The 23174-nt window shown below is 45.7% G+C and overlaps 1 protein-coding gene across 2 annotated transcripts; it reads right to left on the reverse strand.

Moving 5' to 3' along the window:
* Positions 1-68: 68 nt before the first annotated feature.
* On the reverse strand, positions 69-23026 carry LOC111566825 (potassium voltage-gated channel subfamily KQT member 2). 2 transcript variants are annotated; one of them, XM_023267598.3, is made up of 20 exons: positions 22531-23025; positions 17665-17815; positions 17449-17539; positions 14880-15006; positions 14164-14339; positions 13078-13203; positions 11819-11929; positions 11627-11722; positions 11250-11344; positions 11103-11171; positions 10542-10571; positions 10143-10222; positions 9848-9886; positions 9464-9646; positions 8421-8468; positions 7724-7832; positions 6039-6170; positions 5218-5338; positions 4962-5137; positions 69-4187 (listed from the first exon to the last, which is right to left on the reverse strand). In XM_023267598.3, the coding sequence occupies exons 1-20, from the start codon at positions 22661-22663 to the stop codon at positions 3557-3559; spliced, it is 2724 nt and encodes a 907-aa protein (XP_023123366.1). In that variant the 5' UTR covers positions 22664-23025; the 3' UTR covers positions 69-3556. The 2 variants fall into 2 exon arrangements, with proteins under 2 accessions (XP_023123366.1, XP_054866637.1); XM_055010662.1 differs by lacking the exon at positions 8421-8468 and having other exon boundaries at positions 22531-23026.
* Between the last annotated feature and the right edge of the window lie 148 nt (positions 23027-23174).

Below are 23174 nucleotides of genomic sequence, written 5' to 3' on the forward strand. Positions count from 1 at the left end.
ACTTCAGCAACATTCAGGTTCTCATTGCTTTTTGTTTTTTGTGTTTGTCAAAGGAGATTTAAATAAAGTTTAACTGGTTAAAGACGTTTTATTTCATGTTGAAATACAGTCAACAGGAAGAGGAGGTTCACCTGGACGCCTTTCTGACCAAAACACAACAAGCGGCCCAATATTCAGCCAAATATGAACAAAGATTAAAGAGAAACGGCTTCTAATAAGGACCAAAGTCTGAAAATCTATCGAAAATTAGTTCCTGAAAAAACACGCATTACAAAACAAACAGCTTCTGTCTTTTCTTTGTCTGGACAGAAAGAAACAACGAGCACAAAGAACCGTAAACAGCAAATACATTTTCTACATTCAAATCAATGACAGCCGGATGACAGGTCACCTTCAGAAGCCAATCAGAAGAGAGCTAGCTGATCAGCTGACCAATCAGACTTTAAGAGGGCAGCTGGACTGAAAGTAAGAAGAATAAAAAGCCGTTATTTTGAGACTGAGTGTTTAGGTTGAGGCGGTGCTCCTGACGCCCTCTGCTGGACGCTAACCGTTCAGTTCTATCAGCGTTCCTGTGGCTCGGTTCTACAGTGATGAGAACATCTTATTTACACATGAACGACTCCTCAGTGGGACAGAAACATGCTCACGGTTACTGGCTTCTGATTTGTCAGCGCTGTCCAATTATTCCTTAGCAACGGTAACTATGCAGCAGGTCTGTTCGTCTTTAGGTTCCAGAAATGAGCTGAGAGCGTGAAGAATTAAACCGACTTGCATGTTCTCCATCCCATAATATGCACGATCAGCAGCAACATTCAACCCGACAGATGCAGGAACATTCACAGGGCTCAAGAGGTTCTTCTGGAAGGTTATCATGGTGCCACTAGAACAGCTCCGACCCATTAGAGTTTGGACACAGAACCTCTGGAAGTTCCGTGTGTCTGGAACCAGTGGATCCTTTGGGTTCTGAGGGTTGTGGGGTGGAACCTCCGTGGGTCGGACTGGTTCCGGTTGATGCTCGGTCAGATTTGGATGTGAGGATGCTGCAGGTAGTTCTAAGGCCTGATATTCTGCTGGAGGAGAACCATCCACATGAAGCTTCTCCAGCAGAACGCTGTGATGACGTGATCAGTGAGGTGGTTTGAATGTTGCAGCTGATCGATGATTAATCAACAACCTTCACATGGAGGATTTTCTCTAACAGCTGTTTACACATTTATCTGTTTTCTGTGTATTCCAGTTTTATTTTGGTCAAATCTACATCTCAGTTTTTGCTTTTAGCTGCTCAGCCGGACAGAAACCAGAACAGAGGACAGACCTGAGAAATAACCCTGAAACAACAACTGATTCTGAACTGTATCACCTTCAATAACTGTGTTGTTTAATCCTCAGTAGAACAGCAGAAGAGCTCCTCCGATGAACAACAAAAAACACTTTATAAAGACTAAAGCTCAGCTCCAAAGTAGAAACTCATAGGGGCTTTCGACCAAAGAGCACCAGGTGCTAGGTTGGTTCAAAGTTGAGAGCCAGTGCTTTTTTGGTTCAAATCTCGTGCCGCCCCAGAACGGGTTTGTGTTTCCATTCGGAAGGAGCAAAGTTGGAGCTGCGTCATTGCGCCACCACAAAACGTGTGTACGTACTGCGTACGTAGCCGTTCAACAGCGTTCGCGCCGTACGGAAACCCACACAACAACAGAGGACTTCTTTGGAGTGGTGTTCATGGCTTTGCTAGTGTGCGTTGAACAGCAAAACCTTCTGTTAGGGGTTACCCATCGGCGTCGCCGTTCCAATGCCCGGCGATCACGTTTGAGAAGAAAGGTAATTATCAAAGACGTTTGGATACTTAACAGTAAATGTGCTAGCGTTAGCTTAGCTACTTAGCTTCGACTACGCTTGCATTGATTACTTAGCGGTTAAACACGCGCAATAAGTTGATGATCATATCTATGTTTATCTTTTTAGATGTTTTTAGATGTCACCCCGCCCCCTGCCCGTGACATGCTCGGCTCTCAACTCTGGCCAAGTCTGGCCCAGCAACGAGTTGGTGCCCGAAAAAGCCCCAGTTTTTGGAGCCCGGAACCGCAGCTCCGGTGGTGGAAAGACAAAAAACCGGCGCCAAGTCGGGCACCGGCTCCGACTCCGAACGGGCTCCACCCAGGTCGAAAGCCCCTATCAGAGAACCAATGAGTCCAGCTGTGATTCCAACCAGTCTGACTGATGAACATGGTTCTAAATGAGCTGAGAACAGCAGAACATTCTCAGTTCTGGACCTATGGACTGGGTCTACCTATGTCTGCATCACGGCTCCACATGGAAAAGAACTGAACAGAGGAAGAGAACAATCTGACTGAGAGACTCGAAAAAGATGGAAAAAGATCCAGGAAGATCAGTGAGCAACTAGAAGGAGTCCTAGTACCACTAATCAGGAGGTCTAGAAGGAGTCATAGTACCACTAATCAGGAGGTCTAGAAGGAGTCATAGTACCACTAATCAGGAGGTCTAGAAGGAGTCATAGTACCACTAATCAGGAGGTCTAGAAGGAGTCATAGTACCACTAATAAGGAGGTATAGAAGGAGTCATAGTACCAGTAATAAGGAGGTATAGAAGGAGTCATAGTACCACTAATAAGGAGGTATAGAAGAAGTCATAGTACCAGAACATCAACCTCTATGGACAGAGGACCAGAACTAAACTTGGTTGCTGCTCAGAATTAAACTTCCAGATGAAAATTTGCTGAAGAACCTGAGAAGAAGCCTGATGGATGTTGGAGGACATTCTGTGGTCAGATGAAGATCAATGAGTTGGGCTCAGATGGAGTCCAGACATTTGGTGAGAACCTGACCAGGACTACCACAGTGGATGCAGAGTCCTGACAGTGAAGCATGGAGGTGGTGGTATGATGACTGAAGAAATGAAAGCTGGGTGGTTTAATTTCTGGAATCTAAAGGTTTTAATGTGACATCAGAACAGATGCTCTGCTGGAGAAGTATTCTAATTACAGGTGATACAGCTGGAATCATTGTGCTGATATTTCAGAGCCCTATTTCCTGCTGTGTAACTGTGTCCTGTACATGAACATTATGGGATGTTTGTTCGTTTTAGAAGAAAAACAAAGAAGCTGCTGACAGAAGATGACCTCAGATGAGTTACCTGCAGAAGACCAGGATTCACCTGAAAGCTCAGGTGAGTCTGTGCTTGTGACAGCACCAGCATCTGTTGGCGTGGCGATGTGCGTGTCATACATGTTGCTTGCTTGCGTAGTGTGAACTTCCTTAAGACCCAATAAATAAATGGAACAGGGATAGCAGTGGTTATAGTGCATCTACATGGAAACAAGCAGCCAATCAGGGAAGACCGTGTCCCAGCAGTGAACCAATTGATGACGGTGAGGACAAACATTAGCTGTACAGATTCAAACATTCAGACCAATCACAGGACGGCTGCTGAGTGCCATCGGTTTCCATGATGCTTCACTCCAGCTGGTGTTTAGAGTCTGAGACAGGTTTTAGTTTCACGTGTTCTTTATTGTTCTGCTGGTTGAGTTCTGGACCTTCGGCTCTACTTGGTTCCAGTCCAGGCCCGGTCCGAGTGCGGTGAAGGGACGCAGAGCTCGGAATCAGAGTCCGACTCCCCCTCTGCGATGTACGGTCGCACAGTGGCGCAGCGGGCGGTGCCGCCACCGCCGCGGCTGCCTGCGGCGTAGAACCCGTTGTTGAGGAAGTCCAGGTTCTCTCTTGACTGGGAGATGGAGAACCCGCTGAAGGAACGTTCCAGCTCCTCGTGGTCCACCGACGGGATGGAGATGGAGGCGTCGCTGTCGGGCTTCACCTCCTCCCCCCCTCCCTCCCCTCCCCTGGTCCTGTTACTCCCCCCCTCCCCCCTCTCCGGTCGGTCTGTCCCGCCTTGTTCTCCGGTGCTGTGCCGGTTCGATCGGTTCCCGCCATGCCGCTCTCCGGCCGGAGGAGGGGGCAGTCGGACCAGAGAGCCATCCCCCATCGGACTCGGAGTGTTACCATGGCTACGCTGGGGAGGGGGCGGGGCCTGCTGCTGGAGCTGGGAGCTGATTGGCTGCCAGGAAGTGGAGGGCGGGCAGGAGGGGGCACTGTGGTTCCTGTGTCCGGTGGAACTGCTGGAGCGGACCATCTTGGTCACGAACCGGGTCTTCTCTGGGTAGTCACCGGGTAGCACCCTGCACAAGGCATAAACAACAGGTAAACAAACAACAAACAACAGGTAAACAAACAACAACCAACAGGTAAACAACCAATAAACAACAGCTAAACAAACAACAGGCAAACAAACTACAAACAACAGGCAAACAACCAACAAACAACAGGGAAACAAACAGCAAACAACAGGCAAACAACCAACAAACACCAGGGAAACAAACAACAGGCAAACAACCAACAAACAACAGGGAAACAAACAACAGGCAAACAACCAACAAACACCAGGGAAACAAACACCAGGGAAACAAACAACAAACAACAGGCAAACAACCAACAAACAAGATTTTATCGACAACAGATCCTGGGTCAGAACCATGGGACAGATCAGAACCAGATCAGAGAGGGGTCAGGTCTATTTGGATCAGAACCCTTTTAACAGGGATCAGTCGCCATGGTAACAACGTGGATCACTGTGGTAACCGGGTAAATCATCACAGCAACCATGTAGATCACCAGGGTGACTTCAGCTTCTTGCTATGTTCTGGCTATGGGATCATGTTCTGGTGGAAGTTTTTGCAGCCTGTATGGTTCTCTTACTGGTTCTGTTCTGTTGCTGGTTCTGTTCTGTTGCTGGTTCTGTTCTATTACTGGTTCTGTTGCTGGTTCTGTTCTGTTACTAGTTCTGTTCTATTACTGGTTCTGTTCTGTTGCTGGTTCTGTTCTATTACTGGTTCTGTTCTGTTGCTGGTTCTGTTCTGTTACTGGTTCTTTGGGTTCCCAGTAAAGACACTGACTGCATGATCTTGGAGATGGACTGGCTCTTCTCCAGCTGGTCCACTGGACTGTGGTACGGTGGTGCCGGGTCTGGTTCTTTGGATCCAAAGTAGGCATCGGTCTCAGCCTGAGGGATTCCCATTCGCTGGATGTAGATGTTGACCAGGAAGTCCAGCTTCCTCTCCATGGACAGAACCTGCAGGGGACCAATCAGATTCAGGACAGGCTCCAGCAGGTTCTCAGCGTCTGTCAGCTACACACTGGGTGGTAGTTTACCTGCTTCTCCACTTTCCCCAGCCGTCCCATCATGCTCGGGTCCTCAGGTAGCTCCTCATTGGCTGCTTTAGGACGGTCCTTGTCTGTGATTGGTGCTCCTCTGCCGACTATCTGATCCACTCTGCCAATTAGGAAACAGCAGGTCAGACTGAGTTCATCAGAAATATTAAACAAACTGAACTTAGTGTTTCCTCACATCAGGTTCTACTGATGTTAGAACCTCAACAGTTGGAGAAATGTGGACCAAAGACTGGATTTTAGTAGAAACATGGATCCATCCATAGATATACACTAAGAGGAACTTTATGAGACACTAGACCACCAAATGTCCATTTTCGAGGACCAATAATTATTCATTTTTGTCAGTTTTGATCATTTTGAGTCATTTTTAAACCAACTTTATCTTATTTTGGACACATTTAGAGTCATGTTGGTCATGTTTCAAGACATTTGAGTAAAATTTGACTCATTCTTGAATGATTTTTAGTTATTTTGGACAGTCTTTATCTCCTTTTGGGCAAATTATTTTGAGTCTAAATGTCTAAAACTTGGAACCTTGTCTGGTCAAACTTTAACACATTAGGTTCTACTGATGTTAGAACCTCAACAGTTGGAGAAATGTGGACTAAAGACAGGATTTTAGTAGAAATATGGATCCATCCATAGATAAACACTGACAGGAACTTTATGGAGACACTAGACCAGCCTGGACTGGAGACAGCAGGAAAATAAACATTGACCAGAATCTGAGCTGATTCAGAAACATTACTACCACCTAACCCGGTACAGCAGAAGGTTCTAGGCCCAGCCCGAGTTCTTACCTGGACTGGAGGTTCTTGATGCGAGCCAGCATGTCCAGGTGTCCGGCTGAATACTGTTCTATCACATCCATGACATCGTAGGGACGGAGACTCTCCTTAAACTTCCTCTTAGAGACCATGAAGCGCATGATGCTGAGGAAACAGAGAGCAGCAGTCAGGAGGGTTCAGGTTCTGACTGTTCTGATCAGCAGAACCTAATCTGGACTGAACTCTGTGGACTACATCCATCTGTCTGAGTGAGTCTGGATCTCAGGTTCTGGTCTCTGGGCAGAATGAGACGGGGTGGCTTGACTGGGCTGAACAGAACCACGTCCTCCTTGGTTCTACAGGATCAGGACCTTTGGGATGGGTTCTACAGGATCAGGACCTTTGGGACAGGTTCTACAGGATCAGGACCTTTGGGACGGGTTCTAAAGGATCAGGACCACAGGTAGGGGAAGGATGTTTGGACACAGACAGGTTCCACCAACAACAGGTTTCAAGAGGAAGATAAAAGCAGCAGAGAACACAGAACCAACGCTCAGTGGAACCAGGGGAAGTTCTGGAGGTTCTCATGTGTTCCAGCACCAAAACAAACACGGAGACCAACGAGCTGTTTGTTCTATTTAGATGAAGAATATCTGTACGTCTGGTCTCTAATGAGGCTGGTTCAGCTAATCCGGTTATCTTCTAGTGATCGGGTTTCACTAGACTGAACATCCACAGAGTCTCTGAGCTGGAACCAACCTGATGGTCCACCAGGTTCTAACACTGCACTGGAATCAACCTGATGGGTCCTCCAGGTTCGAGCTGGAACCAACTTGATGGTCCACCAGGTTTTAGCTGGAACTAAGCTGATGGTCCACCAGGTTCTAGCTGGAACCAACCTGATGGTCCACCAGGTTCTAGCTGGAACCAAGCTGATGGTCCACCAAGTTCGAGCTGGAACCAACCTGATGGTCCACCAGGTTCGAGCTGGAACCAACCTGATGGTCCACCAGGTTCTAACACTGCGCTGGAATCAGCCTAATGGTCCACCAGGTTCTAGCTGGAACCAACCTGATGGGTCCACCAGGTTCTAACTCTGAGCTAGAACTTCAGGAGCCTAAAACATGTAGTTTATAGTCCTGGTGTGAAGGTAGAACATTGCTTCATTAAATAAAATTACTGTAGATACAGAACCAGTAGGTTCTGCAGGAACTTTGTTCAGATCTGGTTGTTCAATCTGCTACCTGGAATATCACCTGCTCTGCTGTTACTCTGGTAATGAAAGGTAAGAACCACTGCTACAGTCCTGAACCTGACCTCATGACGGAACAATGGTGGAACCAGAGCCAGAGGGACACTAGCTGTCCTGGTTCTGAGGGACTGGACCGTTGGAACCGTCAGATTGTGACAGAACCGAACCAACACCAGGGAGGAGAACAGAAGAGCTGCAGCGGAACACGGTGGAACAACAGAACTTTGAGGCAGAACAACAGAATCGTGAGGCGGAACAACAGAACCTTGAGGCGGAACAACAGAACCATGAGGTCAGACTGCTCTTACCCACGGCTGATGGTGACCTTTGACCCTGGGGTGGGCAACAGAAACAAAACAAACAAAAAGAATGTGAATAAAAGCATGAATCTGCAGAATAACAGCAAATAAAGGGTGAGGGGTGATGGGCGGCAGCAGGTAGAGTTCAGGTGAGCAGCAGCCGGTACCAGATGGCTCTGATGGTGACCTTTAACCCCGGTGTCAGGTCCTGAGGGACGAACTCGCAGTGGCAGCTCTTATTGTCGTCAGCCATGTCTTCCCCTGGCAGGCTGGCCTCTAAACAACAACAACAACAACATGAGTCTGGCTGCGGCGCTAGAAGCCCCGCCCCCACAATACCTGCACTGATCTTGTGACCTGTAACCCACGGTGTCATTGGGTGTGTGTATTTCACTGCATGTGTGTGTGTTGGGTGTGTGTATTTCACTGCATGTGTGTGGGTCGGGCGTGTGTATTTCACTGCATGTGTGTGTGTTGGGCGTGTGTATTTTACTGCATGTGTGTGTTGGGCGTGTGTATTTTACTGCATGTGTGTGTTGGGCGTGTGTATTTTACTGCATGTGTGTGTGTTGGGTGTGTGTATTTTACTGCATGTGTGTGTGTGTGTTGGGCGTGTGTATTTCACTGCATGTGTGTGTGTTGGGCGTGTGTATTTCACTGCATGTGTGTGTGTTGGGCGTGTGTATTTTACTGCATGTGTGTGTGTTGGGCGTGTGTATTTTACTGCATGTGTGTGTGTTGGGTGTGTGTATTTTACTGTATGTGTGTGTTGGGTGTGTGTATTTTACTGCATGTGTGTGTGCTGGGTGTGTGTATTTTACTGCATGTGTGTGTGTTGGGTGTGTAGTTGTGTCGTGTGCTGACCTGGGGAGCTCTTCTGTCTGAACTCTTCATCCTGCATCTCTATCAGCACTACAGAGGAAGAGGAAACACCTTCATCACCAACCAATAGGCCAACAGTTAGCCTAGCTTAGCATAATTACAAGAACAAGAGGAACACTGTTAGCCTAGCTTAGCAGAAGCACAACAACAAAACGGGCATTGTTAGCCAAGCTTAGCATAAGGACAAGAACAAAACGGGCATTGTTAGCCTAGCTTAGCATAAGGACAAGAACAAAATGGGCATTGTTAGCCTAGCTTAGCATAAGGACAAGAACAAAATGGGCATTGTTAGCCTAGCTTAGCATAAGGACAAGAACAAAATGGGCATTGTTAGCCTAGCTTAGCATAAGGACAAGAACAAAACGGGCATTGTTAGCCTAGCTTAGCAAAAATACTGGAACATAGAGGACACTGTTAGCCTAGCTTACCATAAGCATAGGAACAAGAGGGGCACTGTTAGCTTAGCAGACCATTGGAACAAGAGGGGAACTGTCAGCTTAGCTTTGAATAACATTGGTGTAATACAGACACTGTCAGCCTAGCTTAGCATAAACATTGGAACAAGACGGGCACTGCTAGCCTAGCTTAGCATAAACATTGGCAGAAAACGGGCATTGTGAGCCTAGCTTAACATAAACATTGGAACAAGAGGGACCCTGTTAGCTTAGCTTTGCTTAACATTGAAAGAAGAAGGGTACTGTTAGCCAAGCTTAGCATAAACACCAGAAGCCTCTTATCAAGTCTCAGATCTGCTGGAGTTTACTTCCTGTTTCCTTTCCCTCTTCCTCAGCTCTGCTCTTGTTGTGCTTCTGTTTTTGTTTGTCAATAGTTGTTTTGTTTGTTGACTGTTGTTTTTGTTTGTTTATAGTTGTTTTGTTTGTTGACTGTAGTTTTTGTTTGTTTATAGTTGTTTTGTTTGTTGACTGTTGTTGTTGCTTTATGGTGATTTTTGGGTGATATTTGCTGTTGAGCACTGATGTCACCTGTACAGATGGAGCTCTCTGATTGGTCAGACTCAGTCTCACCTTCAGAGTTCTGGCGGGAAGCAGCTCCACGGATCCTGAAAGCCTGTCTGGTTCTGCTGCGTTCTCCGAAGCTCCAGCTCTTTGGAACCTTGCTGGGACTCTCCTCCAGACTGGGCTCCATGCTGGGGGACCGACGAAGGGCCTGGACCCCCGCCAGACCTCCTGGGACCCCTGGACCGACCCCTGGACCAGGACCAGAGCAGAGACAAGTCTGGGTTTATTAAAACATGATGACAAAAAGAGACGAGAAAAGAAATGATTTGATACATTAAAGAACCAAAACTGGACGCAAAAAGACGGAATTAGACAAAGATGGACACAAAATAGACACAACCAATCTAAAATGTTTCTTAAAATACAAAAAATAGAGACAACTGGACCCACCTGGACCAGGACTGACTCCAGGAGCAACACCGGGTCCAACTGTAGGAACCACAAGAGACAGGAAGTGAGGAAGCAAAGGTGAGCGACGTGACGCTGGTTCAGGTTCTGCAGAGAACCTGGTTCTGGCTGGAGAACCGTCAGATCATCCTGTCTGTTCTATCAAACACGTTACTGCAGTCGGACTGTCCTCACAGTATGTCCGAGCCAGAACCAGAACCAGGCTCGACCCAGTAGTCAGAGTAAATGCCAACAGTAATGTGATTACATCCTGTCATACTTTGGTTCCAACACCCACCGTGCTGAGGAGAACCTTTGCCTTTGGTTCCTGAACTGCGAGGAGATGAGAAGACCCTCTCCTTCAGACTGACCTTCTGCCTGCAGGATGACACACCAGGAGGTAGTACTATCAAAACTGCAGTATCCTCATTTAAAACTGTAGTAATATTACTTAAAACTGCAGTAATGTCATTTAAAACCATAGTAATACTAATAAAAACTGCAGTAATTTCATTTGAAACCACAGTAATACTCTCAAAACTGCAGTAATATCATTTAAAACGTAATAATACTATCAAAAACTGCAGTATTCTCATTTAAAACCATAGTAATACTATCAAAAACTGCAGTATTCTCATTTAAAACTGTAGTAATATTATCAAAAACTGCAGCAATGTTGGATGAACTTCAGACAGACCCTGGAGACGGTTCCGGCTGGACGTCCTTCCTGCAGACAGACAGTATTGATCACTGATTATTTATTGATCACTGATTATTTATTGATCACTGATCAGACCTTCCTCAGCGGATTACAAACTGCAGCTAAACAGATGAGCCCAAAACATGTCGACCTCCTCTGAGGGTCCAGTGGTACCGGACTGGTTCTATCTCTGGGTTCTGGTGTGGTTCCTGCTCTGCTTCTTTCTGTGGTTACTGGTTTGGTTCCTGCTCTGGATTCTGCGGTGGGTTCTTTCTGTGGTTCTTTCCTGGTTTAGTTCCTGTTCTGGTTCCTGCTCAGCGTTCTGTCCCAGAGGTTCCCACATAGTTTCAGAGTGTTCCACCAGTTGACTAGACAGAACCTTCTGGTTCTTGTCAAATTGGTCCGGGTCTGAATAGCTAAATATTTCTCCACGTCCAGAACACTGAGAACCGAACACACGGTTCCCTGACTCTGGGTCACCGGAGGGTCGGGATGTTTTGGCTCACCTGTCAGCGGTTCTATCCGTCCCTTTTCCAGGTAAAGTAGAACCTGTCGCACCTGAACGAGAGTCCTGATTTGTTCTTGAGGTTCCTCAGGAGGTCTAGCTGATTGAGAGGAGGAATCAGCCTGGAGACACAGAGAACACCATGATACAGAACCCCTGAGAAAATGCGAGGAGCTGAAGGTGTGCAGGTGGAGTCTCACCTGTACATGGGCACCGACACCGTCCTCTCGTAGTAGTCCCAGGTGGAGGTCAGGTCGGTCCGGGTCAGGTTGGTGGCGTAAACCCTCCAAGCTGCCTGCAGAACCAGAGGAACCCATTAATGTTCTGTGGTTCTGGTTATCAGAACATAATTCATCTTTAGGAACATCTAAACATCACGTTCTACCTGCTGACTTTCAGTCCAGGTGAGACTTTAATCAGCAGAACTAAAAATATGCTGAACTCCGTCTTCTCTACATTTTAGTGAATTTCTGGAGATTTATTCTCATTGGACAGGGTTGTACACTCTGTCTTCTCACCTCCATATGCCTGACCAATCAGGGTGCAGAGTGGCTGTGATGTCAGAGTCCTGGCTCACCTGTATAAGTCCCGCTGCTGGATTCCTTCTCTTCTCAAAGTGTTTTTGTCGGTGCTGCTCCTGAACCTTCAAAGCAAAACCAGAACCCAGGATACCCTGAAGACAGACAGACAGACAGACATACAGACAGACAGGTGAGCTGGGGGGAAGCAGGTGTCTCAGGCAACTCAGGTGAACATCAGAGTGACTCACAGCCGGCAGAGCGAAGAATGAAACTCCGATCAGAGTGAAGGTTGCTGCTAGCAGCCGTCCATTCCAGGTGATGGGGAACTTGTCTCCGTAACCGATGGTCGTCAAGGTGATCTGACAGAGACAGAAACAGACCAATCAGATCCTCCTGTCGCTGAGGGGGAGGGGACAGCAGGTGTCTCATTGTCAGGTTTACCTGAGGAGTCCAAACTCCGGAAACAAAACTTCAACTGTTTTTAAATTTACCCACTGAGGGATCACTAGTTGATCTGAACTTAGCTTCAGTGTACCTGTACTACACCTGAACTACACCTGTAGCACTTGTACTACACCTGTACTATACCTGAACTACACCTGTACTATACCTGTAACACTTGTACTACACTTGTACTACACCTGTACTACACCTGTACTACACCTGAACTACACCTGTACTATATCTGGACTACACCTGTCCTACACCTGTACTATACCTGTCCTACACCTGTACTATATCTGTACTACACCTGTAACACTTGTACTACACCTGTACTATACCTGAACTACACCTGTACTATACCTGTAACACTTGTACTACACTTGTACTACACCTGTACTACACCTGAACTACACCTGAACTACACCTGTACTATATCTGGACTACACCTGTCCTACACCTGTACTATACCTGTCCTACACCTGTACTATATCTGTACTACATCTGTACTACACCTGTAACACTTGTACTACACCTGTACTATACCTGAACTACACCTGTACTACACCTGTAACACTTGTACTACACTTGTACTACACCTGTACAACACCTGAACTACACCTGAACTCCACCTGTCTAATGCATGTATACACCTGAACTATATCTGTACTATACCTGTACTACACCTGTACCTGTACTACACCTGTACTACACCTGTACTACACCTGAACTACACCTGAACTACACCTGTACTATATCTGGACTACACCTGTCCTACACCTGTACTATATCTGTACTACATCTGTACTATACCTGTACTACACTTGTACTACACCTGTATTATATCTGGACTACACCTGTACTACACCTGTACTATACCTGTAACACTTGTACTACACCTGAGCTACACCTGAACTCCACCTGAACTCCACCTGTACTATGCATATATACACCTGAACTATACCTGTACTATACCTGTACTACACCTATACCACACCTGTACTACAGCTGTAACACCTGTACTAAACCTGTGATCGAAGGATACTACTGTGTGTGTTCGTCTCACCAGTCCCCACCAGAGGGCGTCGGCGTATGTCTCAAACTGTTCGTTATCTTCCTTTTCAGCCAAATAAACGAGGAAACTTGCCAGAATGAGGCACAGGAAGCCAATGTACCAGGCGGTGATCAGTTCCTGCAGGTGAGACGCATCCAGGTAACTTCAGAGTCCGTCCACATAAAACCAACCAAGTCAGAACAACGTTCCCCAGAATCCTCTGAGAGTTTGACCTTCATTATATATTTTGAGAGTTTGTTTATTTACAGGTGAGTTAGCAGAAGATCAGGCAGGTAAACATGTGAACAACAACGGCAGCACAAAGGTTTTCTTTAGATTCAGAACAAACATCCGCAACAACCGGAGACACGACAGACAGATCAATAACTGTGATCAATACACTGCTGATCAATGACCCCGATCAGGTGTCAGCAAGAAGATACCAATAAACCAATACTGCTGACACACCAAAACACAATCACACACACACACACACACACACACACACACACACACACACACACACACAAACACAATCCACACACACACACACACACACACACACACACACACACACACACACACACACACACACACACACAGAAACACAATCCACACACCGAAACACAATCACATACACACGAAACACAATCACATACACACCGAAACACAATCACACACACACACACACACACACACACACGCACACACACACACACAGAAACACAATCCACACACCGAAACACAATCACACACACACACACACACACACACACACACACACACACACACACACACACACTGAAACACAATCACACACACGAAACACACACTGAAACAGAACAAACCTCCTTCGGTCTCCATAAGTTTAATCTGTTTGTTAGTTTGTTTGTGTTTTTGTTTCTAGTTGTTTGTTTATGTTTGTTTCTATTTGTTTCTGGCTTGTTTGACATTTGTTTGTTTCAGTTAGTTTGTGTTTGTTTGACGTTTGCCTCCTTCATCTGGGTCCAGAACTGGAACTCTTGCATTTCTGCCAGAGGTGGAGGTGAATTGTGGGTAATGAAGGTGTCATGTAGCTGGTTCTGGTTCTGACGGTACCTTGCTGTGGGCGTAGACCACCGAGCCCAGCAGCTTCCAGGTTCCTCCCCGTCGGTCCATCCGGATCATCCTCAGAATCTGAAGGAACCGAAGGGACCTGATGGCCGACGTGGCGAAGACGTTCCCCTGAGTCCCTGCCGCCAGAACCGAGATGGACGCTATCAGAACCATGATGTCTGCAGAGAGAGAGGGAGACGGGTCAGACAGACGGGTCACAGACAAACGGGTCACACAGACGGGTCACACACAGACGGGTAAGAGACAGACGTGTCAGACAGACGGGTCACAGACAGACAGGTTACAGACAGATGGGTAAGAGACAGACAGGTCAGACAGATGGGTCACAGACAGACGGGTCACACACAGACAGGTTACAGACAGACAGGTAAGAGACAGACGTGTCAGACGGGTCACAGACAGACGGCTTCACAGACAGGTTACAGACAGACAGGTAAGAGACAGACAGGTCAGACAAACAGGTCACAGACAGACAGGTTACAGACAGACAGGTAAGAGACAGACGTGTCAGACAGACGGGTCACAGACAGACGGGTTCACAGACAGGTTACAGACAGACAGGTAAGAGACAGACAGGTCAGACAGACAGGTCACAGACAGACAGGTTACAGACAGACAGGTAAGAGACAGATGGGTCAGACAGATGGGTTCCAGACAGACGGGTCAAACAGACGGGTAAGAGACAGACAGGAACTGACCGATGACACAGAAAGGTTTCCTGGCGAACTTGAGTCTTCCTCTCCATCCTCGGTATCTGCAGCAGCATCCGGCAGCCCAGATCCTCACCATGTACTCCACCCCGAACACCACGATGGTCACCACCTCCTGCAGAACATCAACACGACAGCAGCATCGGTGTGACGCTGAAACACTGAAGCTTCCACACGCCAGGAAGATTGCCTACATCCTGTCAGTCTGGACTCCTGCAACTCAAAAATGTGTTTTGGTTCATTCACAGATTTATTAAAGGTCTTCTGGAAGAAAGTTCTGTAGTTAGATGGAGCAAAAGCTGAAGGTGAGTCCTTTAACCCCAAGAACACCAAACCTACCATCAAACATGGAGGTGGCAGTATCATGCTCTGGGGCTTTCTAGAAGAGTTTCTGGACTGGTTTCAGACTGGACGTTGGACTGGTTCTGGACAGGTCTTGGACTCTTTTCTTGGAGTAGCGTAAGTTTGGTTTTTGGTTCCAATTTTGTACTGGTTGTAGACCTTTCAAGGACTGGTTTAGGACTGGTTTAGGACTGTCTGGGGCAGGTCTTTTGTAACCCCAAGAACACCAAACCTACCATCAAGCATGGAGGTGGCAGTATCATGCTCTGGGGCTTTCTAGAAGTGCTTCTGGACTGGTTTCAGACTGTATTCTGACTGGTTGTGAACATTTTTTGAGTTTAGGTTTGATTTTGGTCCTGGTTTTAGAACTTTTTAGGACTGGTTTCAGACTGTCTATGGTGGGTCATTTTTAACCCCCAAGAAGACCAAACCTACCATCAGGCATGATGGTGGCAGTATCATGCTCTGTGGAACTGGAGCTTTCCACAAAGTAAATGGAATAATGAAGAAGGAGGATCACCTCCATGTTCTTCAGGAGAACCTAAAACCATCAGCAGAAGGTTGATCTTGGACACAGTTGGATGTTTCAACCAGACAATGAGGCCAAACACACATCAGATGCGGTAAAGAAATGGTTCCATTAGGCTGGAATGAAGGTTCTAGACTGGTCTCCCCAAAGTCCTGGATTAGACCAATCAAGAACCTCAGGACTGATGAAGAAACAAATCTGAGGCAGAAAAACCATCAATTTAGTGGAACTGCACCAATTATGGTGCAGTTCCACTAAATCGGTGGTCTTTCTGCCTCAAAGTTGAGTCAGTTCAATTGATAGTATGATGATACTGCCACCTCCATGCTTGACAGTAGATATAGTGTCCAAAGGATGTCTGTGTAGTTTCTCATTCATCCAGGTCATGGTTATCCAAAGTTGTTTAAATCAATCCAACTGGACTTTAAGAAAGTTCCTTGAAGACGTTTCACCTCTCATCCAAGAGGCTTCTTCAGTTCTGGTGGTGGTTGATGTTGCCTCAGCTTATAACCTCGGGACAGGATTCGGCGGTCTTCCTTCACCTCAAGGAAGAGGGACACTCATTTCAGGACACCAATGTTCAGATTTTGGACAGGGAGGACAGATGGTTTGAGAGAGGCGTGAAAGAAGCCATCCATGTCAAAGTGGAGAAGCCATCTCTGAAAAGGGGGGGTGGTCTGCGACATCATCTTTCGCCATTTTACAATCAGGTCCTTTCAAAACTCCCCAAAAGAACTACTCAGCAGAATGACTCAGGTGAGGTGGCTCATGCTAACGACCACCATTAGCATACGAGGGCTCGGTGAAACTCGCATTTCATCGACCCCCTTTGTCACTCCCTGGCTCCCAACGACCATCGTTGAGGAGCCAGGTGGGCCTTGGCAATGGTCGTCAGAATGTGAATAACACTGACCACACCTCACAGAGGTTATAAGCTGAGGCAACATCAACCACCACCAGAACTGAAGAAGCCTCTTGGATGAGAGGTGAAACGTCTTCAAGGAACCTTCTTAAAGTCCAGTTGGATTGATTTAAACAACTTTGGAGTGTCCAAAGGAGTCAAAGATAAACCAGAAGATTGAAACCAAAAGAACCAAACTGAGGAGGAAATGGAAAAATGTAACCAAATATTAACATTTATGTTTGTATATTTATGATCCAGCAGATTTTGTTGTACTAAATCTATGAAAGAACCAATACATGATTGTGTTTCAATGATTCCATCGTAGGAAATTCAGAGTAGAGTTCTAGGAGTCACTGGAAACTACAGACTGATGATAAACATGGACTTTATAGTGGATGGAAACTTTACTTCATGACTGTACATTCAAATCTGATCATTTTTTCAGTTTTTACAGTTTAATAAATCATTTCTGTGACATTCTAAAGACTACAGCTCTTTGTGATGCTAAGGAACCATCGGCTCTGATCAGGTCTGATGATGTTAGAACACTGAGAAACCAACATCTAAGAAACGATCATCAATCAGCCAACAGCCAGAAATTAAATCAATTAATGATTAAAAAAAAAAAAAAAAAGCTTTTCTATATTTAGACTGGAACCTTTATTTCCTGCTGTAACTGTCTGATCCACCGATTCTATTCTCTTACTGCTGATCGATGGAACAACATGATGGCGTTCCTGAAACACATAACAGATCAATAGTTTGTCCTCAGAGATGTTTACCAGGATGTAGAGGGCGTCCTCAGAGCTCTTCTCATACTCTCTGATGGTGGAGAACACCGACAGAACCAGGCAGGAGAACACCAGCAGGAACCTGAACACAGAACATGAAATGGTAAACAGCTAGCAGAAGACTGATGAGTGTTTCAGGAGGAACATCCAGCTGATCTTATCCTGGACCAGATATCTACATGCAGGTGAGGCGAGGCAGGTATTTACACGTAGGCGTGGTAGATGAAGGCCCATCCTCGAGGTCTCTCCAGCACGTTGTACAGAAAGTTCTGCAGGCGTCTGTAGAGAGCGTTCCGTTTGGGAGGTTTCTTTCCTCCGGAGACGCTGCTGCGCTGCCGCCGAGGACCATCATCCCCACCTGAACACAGAGTCATGATTGGTTCCTCAGATGGTTCTGTTCTATTGGCTACTGAGACTCAGGAACTCTGTTGATCTCAGTTCATCTCAAACGCCTGAGTTCTGGTTGGAGGTTATTAATTATAACAGAAGTCTTTGTCATGGTGCCCGCTGATAGCTAAACTCATCCAGGTTCTGGTGATTGTAGGAGCTTCAGGAGGAACCAGCCAGACTTCTCTGGAAAACATTTCAAGAAATGTTTTCCAGAGAAGTCCAGTCCAGTTGGTTCCTTCTGAAGCTCCTACGACTAAATGGTGGAACATTTCAGGTCATTAACCTCCTTAGAAGTCGTTGTCATGGTGCCCGTTGCTGCTAAACTCCCACAATGCTCTATGCTTTAATTGTAGTCTGAGTGATGCCTCCTCTGGTCTCTACAGGATTAAACAGGAAGAGGCTCCACCTGCTGGATCAACCAGGAACTACAGCTGATTGACATTTACTGACATCAGGACCTTCTCCTACTTCCTTATATTTTGCGATTTTGTGTCTCGTTTTTGTCATCCTGTCTCATTTTTGTCATTTTGTGTCTCCTTCCTGTTGCTTTTTGTCTTGTTTACGTGTTCCATTTTTTGTTGCTTTGTGTTTTATTTGTGTTGTTTCATCTTTTGTCTTGTCTAAATTGTTCATGTCATATTGTGTCTCTTTTGTGTCATTTTGTCTCATTGTTTTGCTGGTTGGAGGTCATGAACCTCCTCATTCGTCCTTGTCATGGTGCCCGTTGATGCTAAACAATGCTCTCTGCCTTAACCTCCCTTGGTCTCCACAGGAATAAACAGGAAGAGGCTCCACCTGGTGGAACAACCAGGAACTACAGCTGATCTACATTTAGTAACATCATGGAGAGAACACAGGTTCCTCACCACCTACAGAACATTAAGGAGCAGCTCCTACATTGTGACTAAATGTTATTAACGCATCTATAAGACTTGGTTTCATGAATGAGGGTTATATTGTAAAGATCACAGCTCATAAGAACACTGAGATCATTTCTTTATTTTGTATATAAAATAAAGAAACTATAAAACATAGGAAAAGTATGACAATCACAGCTCAACACCAGGAACAGAACTACATTATCTCCTATAATCATCCTTAATGTGAAGCTCGACAGCCAGACACATTTTTGACATGAAGTTTTGCGTATTTTCTAGGGCTGGGACTTCAACACGTTAAATATAATTAATTAATTACAGAAAAAATAACGCATTTAATCCCACCTTTCTCAGTTCCCTTCTTTCTGACACATTGGTATCACTGATAAATACTCCAGCCCAGGAGGTGGCGCTAATGAACCTAAAGTCTGGTTTTCAGCCATGAAGAAGATCCATAGGACGCATTCAATTCAGAAACATCGCACCAACATGGCGGCTCGGTTGCAAATGTCCTCTTTTATTATGAAAATTGTGCAGCAAAAAGTATTTCTGAAAACATTTGAGGTGAGAAATAATCTGCTGAATCTGTCCTGGTTTTAGTTCAACAACGGCTAGTTTGGATGTTTAACGAAAGTTTCACGATGCGTCGGACCTCAGATCCCCACGCTGCAGGCTAACGGTGTAGCCATCCCATAATAGACCACTTTAGAAGACATTGACAGAGCTTGAGTTTATAAAAAGTCTTCATATGTCGAATATAATCGCAGGGTTTCCTCTACATTCATTCTGCAGTGGCGGCCCGCCGCTGCTAAAATCCCAGCCGCCGCTCCTTTAAATTTCTTTTTTTTTTTTTTAATCGTCGCAAATACTCCATCACCGCATGTCTCCACCTTCTGCCTTTTACTGCCTGAACTGAGTGAAATAAAGATGCTGGATCACATGAATCTAAACTGGCGTTAACGTGAAATTCAGTTATTTTTCTACCTTTAACCCTCGTGTTGTCATGCAGGTCAAATTGACCCATTTTAAAGTTTGAAAATGTGGGGAAAAAATATTTTCACAGTCAAAACTTTTACATTTTCAACATTTTTGAGAAATTTTTGAACATTTTTTGGTGCAAAAAAAGAAATGCTAAAAAAAATGTTTCTTCAAGAACAGTCGGAAAAAAATCAAACAAAATCCAGCAAATTTCGCTGGATTTTGGTTGATTTTTTTTCTGAATGTTCTTAAAGAAAATATGAGAACTTTTACTGATATATATGGAATCATTTTAGATATTTTTAGCATTTCTTTGGAAGATTTTTATTCATTTACATTTTTTAAATTATTATTTAAATTTTAATTTCTTGCCAAATTTGGGATTTTTTTTTTTTTTTTTTTTAAATAAAATTTTTAAGGGAAACTCTTAAGGAATTTTTGGAATTTTCTTCTTGAAGATTTTGCAAATTTTTATAAATTTGGGGAATTTTTTGCTGAGCTGGGATTTTTTTCAGACAAGGGAACAACTTTTTTTGGTGCCCGTAAATACGGACAACAGGAGGGTTAAGGAGTAAAGAAAACTTCCTCTCAGTCGCCTTTCAGTCGGTTTATTTCCACAGAAACATGATGAACTCAGTGTGTTTAACTGAAGCTCAGTTTATATCCATCTGTGGGAAACTCCATCGTCTGCAGTAACTGAATGATGGAGAGAAACGTCTGCCGTTTGAACTGTAACTAAACAACACATTCAGAATGATTTTAGGCTAAAATATAGAAATGTTTTTAATGTTTAGACCCTCATTAACATTAGTTTTACAATAGTTTTATATCTATTATGTTTTACAGTAGAACCCTCATGAATTAAATCAAGTAATTTGGATGCATTAATAATATTTCAGTCACTTCTCAGCAGCAACACTCATTAACCAGAACTGAAGAAAGAGATTCCTACATTTAGAATCACAAAACTGAGTTTGTTCATCCAAATTAACTTAACAAGTAACTTAATACCACACTGTACTTAGTGTGATTCCTCTGAAAGGAACTGTCTGCATTACTGTGTGACAAATTTCTGGTTTTCACAATTTCATTATTTATATAAAGTTATAAACATGATATTGTCATTAAACTTATCGCTCCTTACTTTTCTTAACTCTGTAATTCTATGCAAAGAAATCAAAAGTTGAATTGTAGCAGAACATTTTGAAGAACCATGAAAGCACAAAGCTAAAGGAGCAGTAACCTGAATTTCACTTTCACTGAAACTAGAATCTGTTTCAAGGGGAAAAGAGGAATTTCAAAGTGATGAAATCCACAGAAGTAAACAGTCCTCAGTAACACAGAAAGATAAATGAGGTTCAATTAAACATTTCAGCAACAATTCAAACACATTTTTACTGTGTAACCTGTGCATAACCCTTAACATAACCTAACCAAAACCTACACATAATCTAAACCTAAACATAACCAAAGCATAACCTAAACATAACCAAAACCTAAATATAGCCTAAACTTAACACTAACCTAAACATTAAAACTTGTCTTCACCTTAAACTGAATGATTTTCATTGTAGTTTTGTTTTGGTCCCCATAGGAGGAATGTCCCCATAGGGAGGAATGTCCCCATAGGAGGAATGTCCCCATAGGGAGGAATGTCCCCATAGGAGGAATGTCCCCATAGGAGGAATGTCCCCATAGGGAGGAATGTCCCCATAGGAGGAATGTCCCCATAGGGAGGAATGTCCCCATAGGAGGAATGTCCCCATAGGGAAGAATGTCCCCATAGGAGGAATGTCCCCATAGGGAGGAATGTCCCCATAGGGAGGAATGTCCCCATAGGGAGGAATGTCCCCATAGGAGGAATGTCCCCATAGGAGGAATGTCCCCATAGGGAGGAATGTCCCCATAGGAGGAATGTCCCCATAGGAGGAATGTCCCCATAGGGAGGAATGTCCCCATAGGAGGAATGTCCCCATAGGGAGGAATGTCCCCATAGGAGGAATGTCCCCATAGGGAGGAATGTCCCCATAGGGAGGAATGTCCCCATAGGAGGAATGTCCCCATAGGAGGAATGTCCCCATAGGGAGGAATGTCCCCATAGGAGGAATGTCCCCATAGGGAGGAATGTCCCCATAGGAGGAATGTCCCCATAGGGAAGAATGTCCCCATAGGAGGAATGTCCCCATAGGGAGGAATGTCCCCATAGGGAGGAATGTCCCCATAGGGAGGAATGTCCCCATAGGAGGAATGTCCCCATAGGAGGAATGTCCCCATAGGGAGGAATGTCCCCATAGGAGGAATGTCCCCATAGGAGGAATGTCCCCATAGGGAGGAATGTCCCCATAGGAGGAATGTCCCCATAGGAGGAATGTCCCCATAGGGAGGAATGTCCCCATAGGAGGAATGTCCCCATAGGGAGGAATGTCCCCATAGGAGGAATGTCCCCATAGGAGGAATGTCCCCATAGGAGGAATGTCCCCATAGGGAGGAATGTCCCCATAGGAGGAATGTCCCCATAGGGAAGAATGTCCCCATAGGAGGAATGTCCCCATAGGGAGGAATGTCCCCATAGGGAGGAATGTCCCCATAGGGAGGAATGTCCCCATAGGAGGAAGATCCTCATAATGTGAAGCTGAAACAGACTGAGGTCCCCACAACATTAGGAACATGTGAAAACACCAACACCGTTTCCCTTTCCGCCCTATCAGTGCGGGACTCTCCGTCCCTGCGGAGACACTCGGTCCCTGCGGTCCGATCCGGTCCCACCGGGACACCGTGAGGACATAGAGCCGTCATTAATCCGCCAAGCGGCCCGGTAACTGCGTACCTGCGATCAGTAGGGCTCCGTCCCGGCTGGACTCGGTCCCTCCGGCCTCCAGACCCACAAAGCCGACCTTCATCTTCTTCTGGTCGGCCTCCGCTCCGGGGAACACCCCGCCGTTCCGGGATTTCTGCACCATGACGGAGAGAATGGAGCCGCACCGACCCGCAGATCTACTGGCTGCCCGCAGACGGAGCTCCGAGGCCGGTCAGAGCATCGCTGCTGCGGTCGGAGAGAGGAGAGCAGCCCGCAGACGGACGGAGGACGGACGGGCTCAGACTGGCTGATCAGCAGATTCTCTCCCCGACTTCCCCCAGAAAAAGGAAACAGAATGACGTCACCGACGGGTTATCGATCAGAGATGCTGATCAGCTGATCGACCGCATCGATCAGATACAGTAAATAAGCAGAAAGATCAAAGCCTTCAATCATCATCTCTGACCGTCACCATGGCAACCCCAGAATCTGAAGGCGGTAACCATGGCGACCGGAGGGGGAGGAAAGGCGGGGGGGGGGAGTTAGAGGGACCAGAAGCACAAAACAACAATGACGTCACACTGAGGAGCCGTTCTGATTGGCTCGTAGAAATGACCGTTTTTCACTCTCTGATGTCAGTCACCAGAGGACCAATCAGCTTCCAGAGACACACA

This window comes from Amphiprion ocellaris, chromosome 5, assembly GCF_022539595.1.
Source record: "Amphiprion ocellaris isolate individual 3 ecotype Okinawa chromosome 5, ASM2253959v1, whole genome shotgun sequence".
Classification (NCBI taxonomy): Eukaryota; Metazoa; Chordata; class Actinopteri; family Pomacentridae; genus Amphiprion; species Amphiprion ocellaris.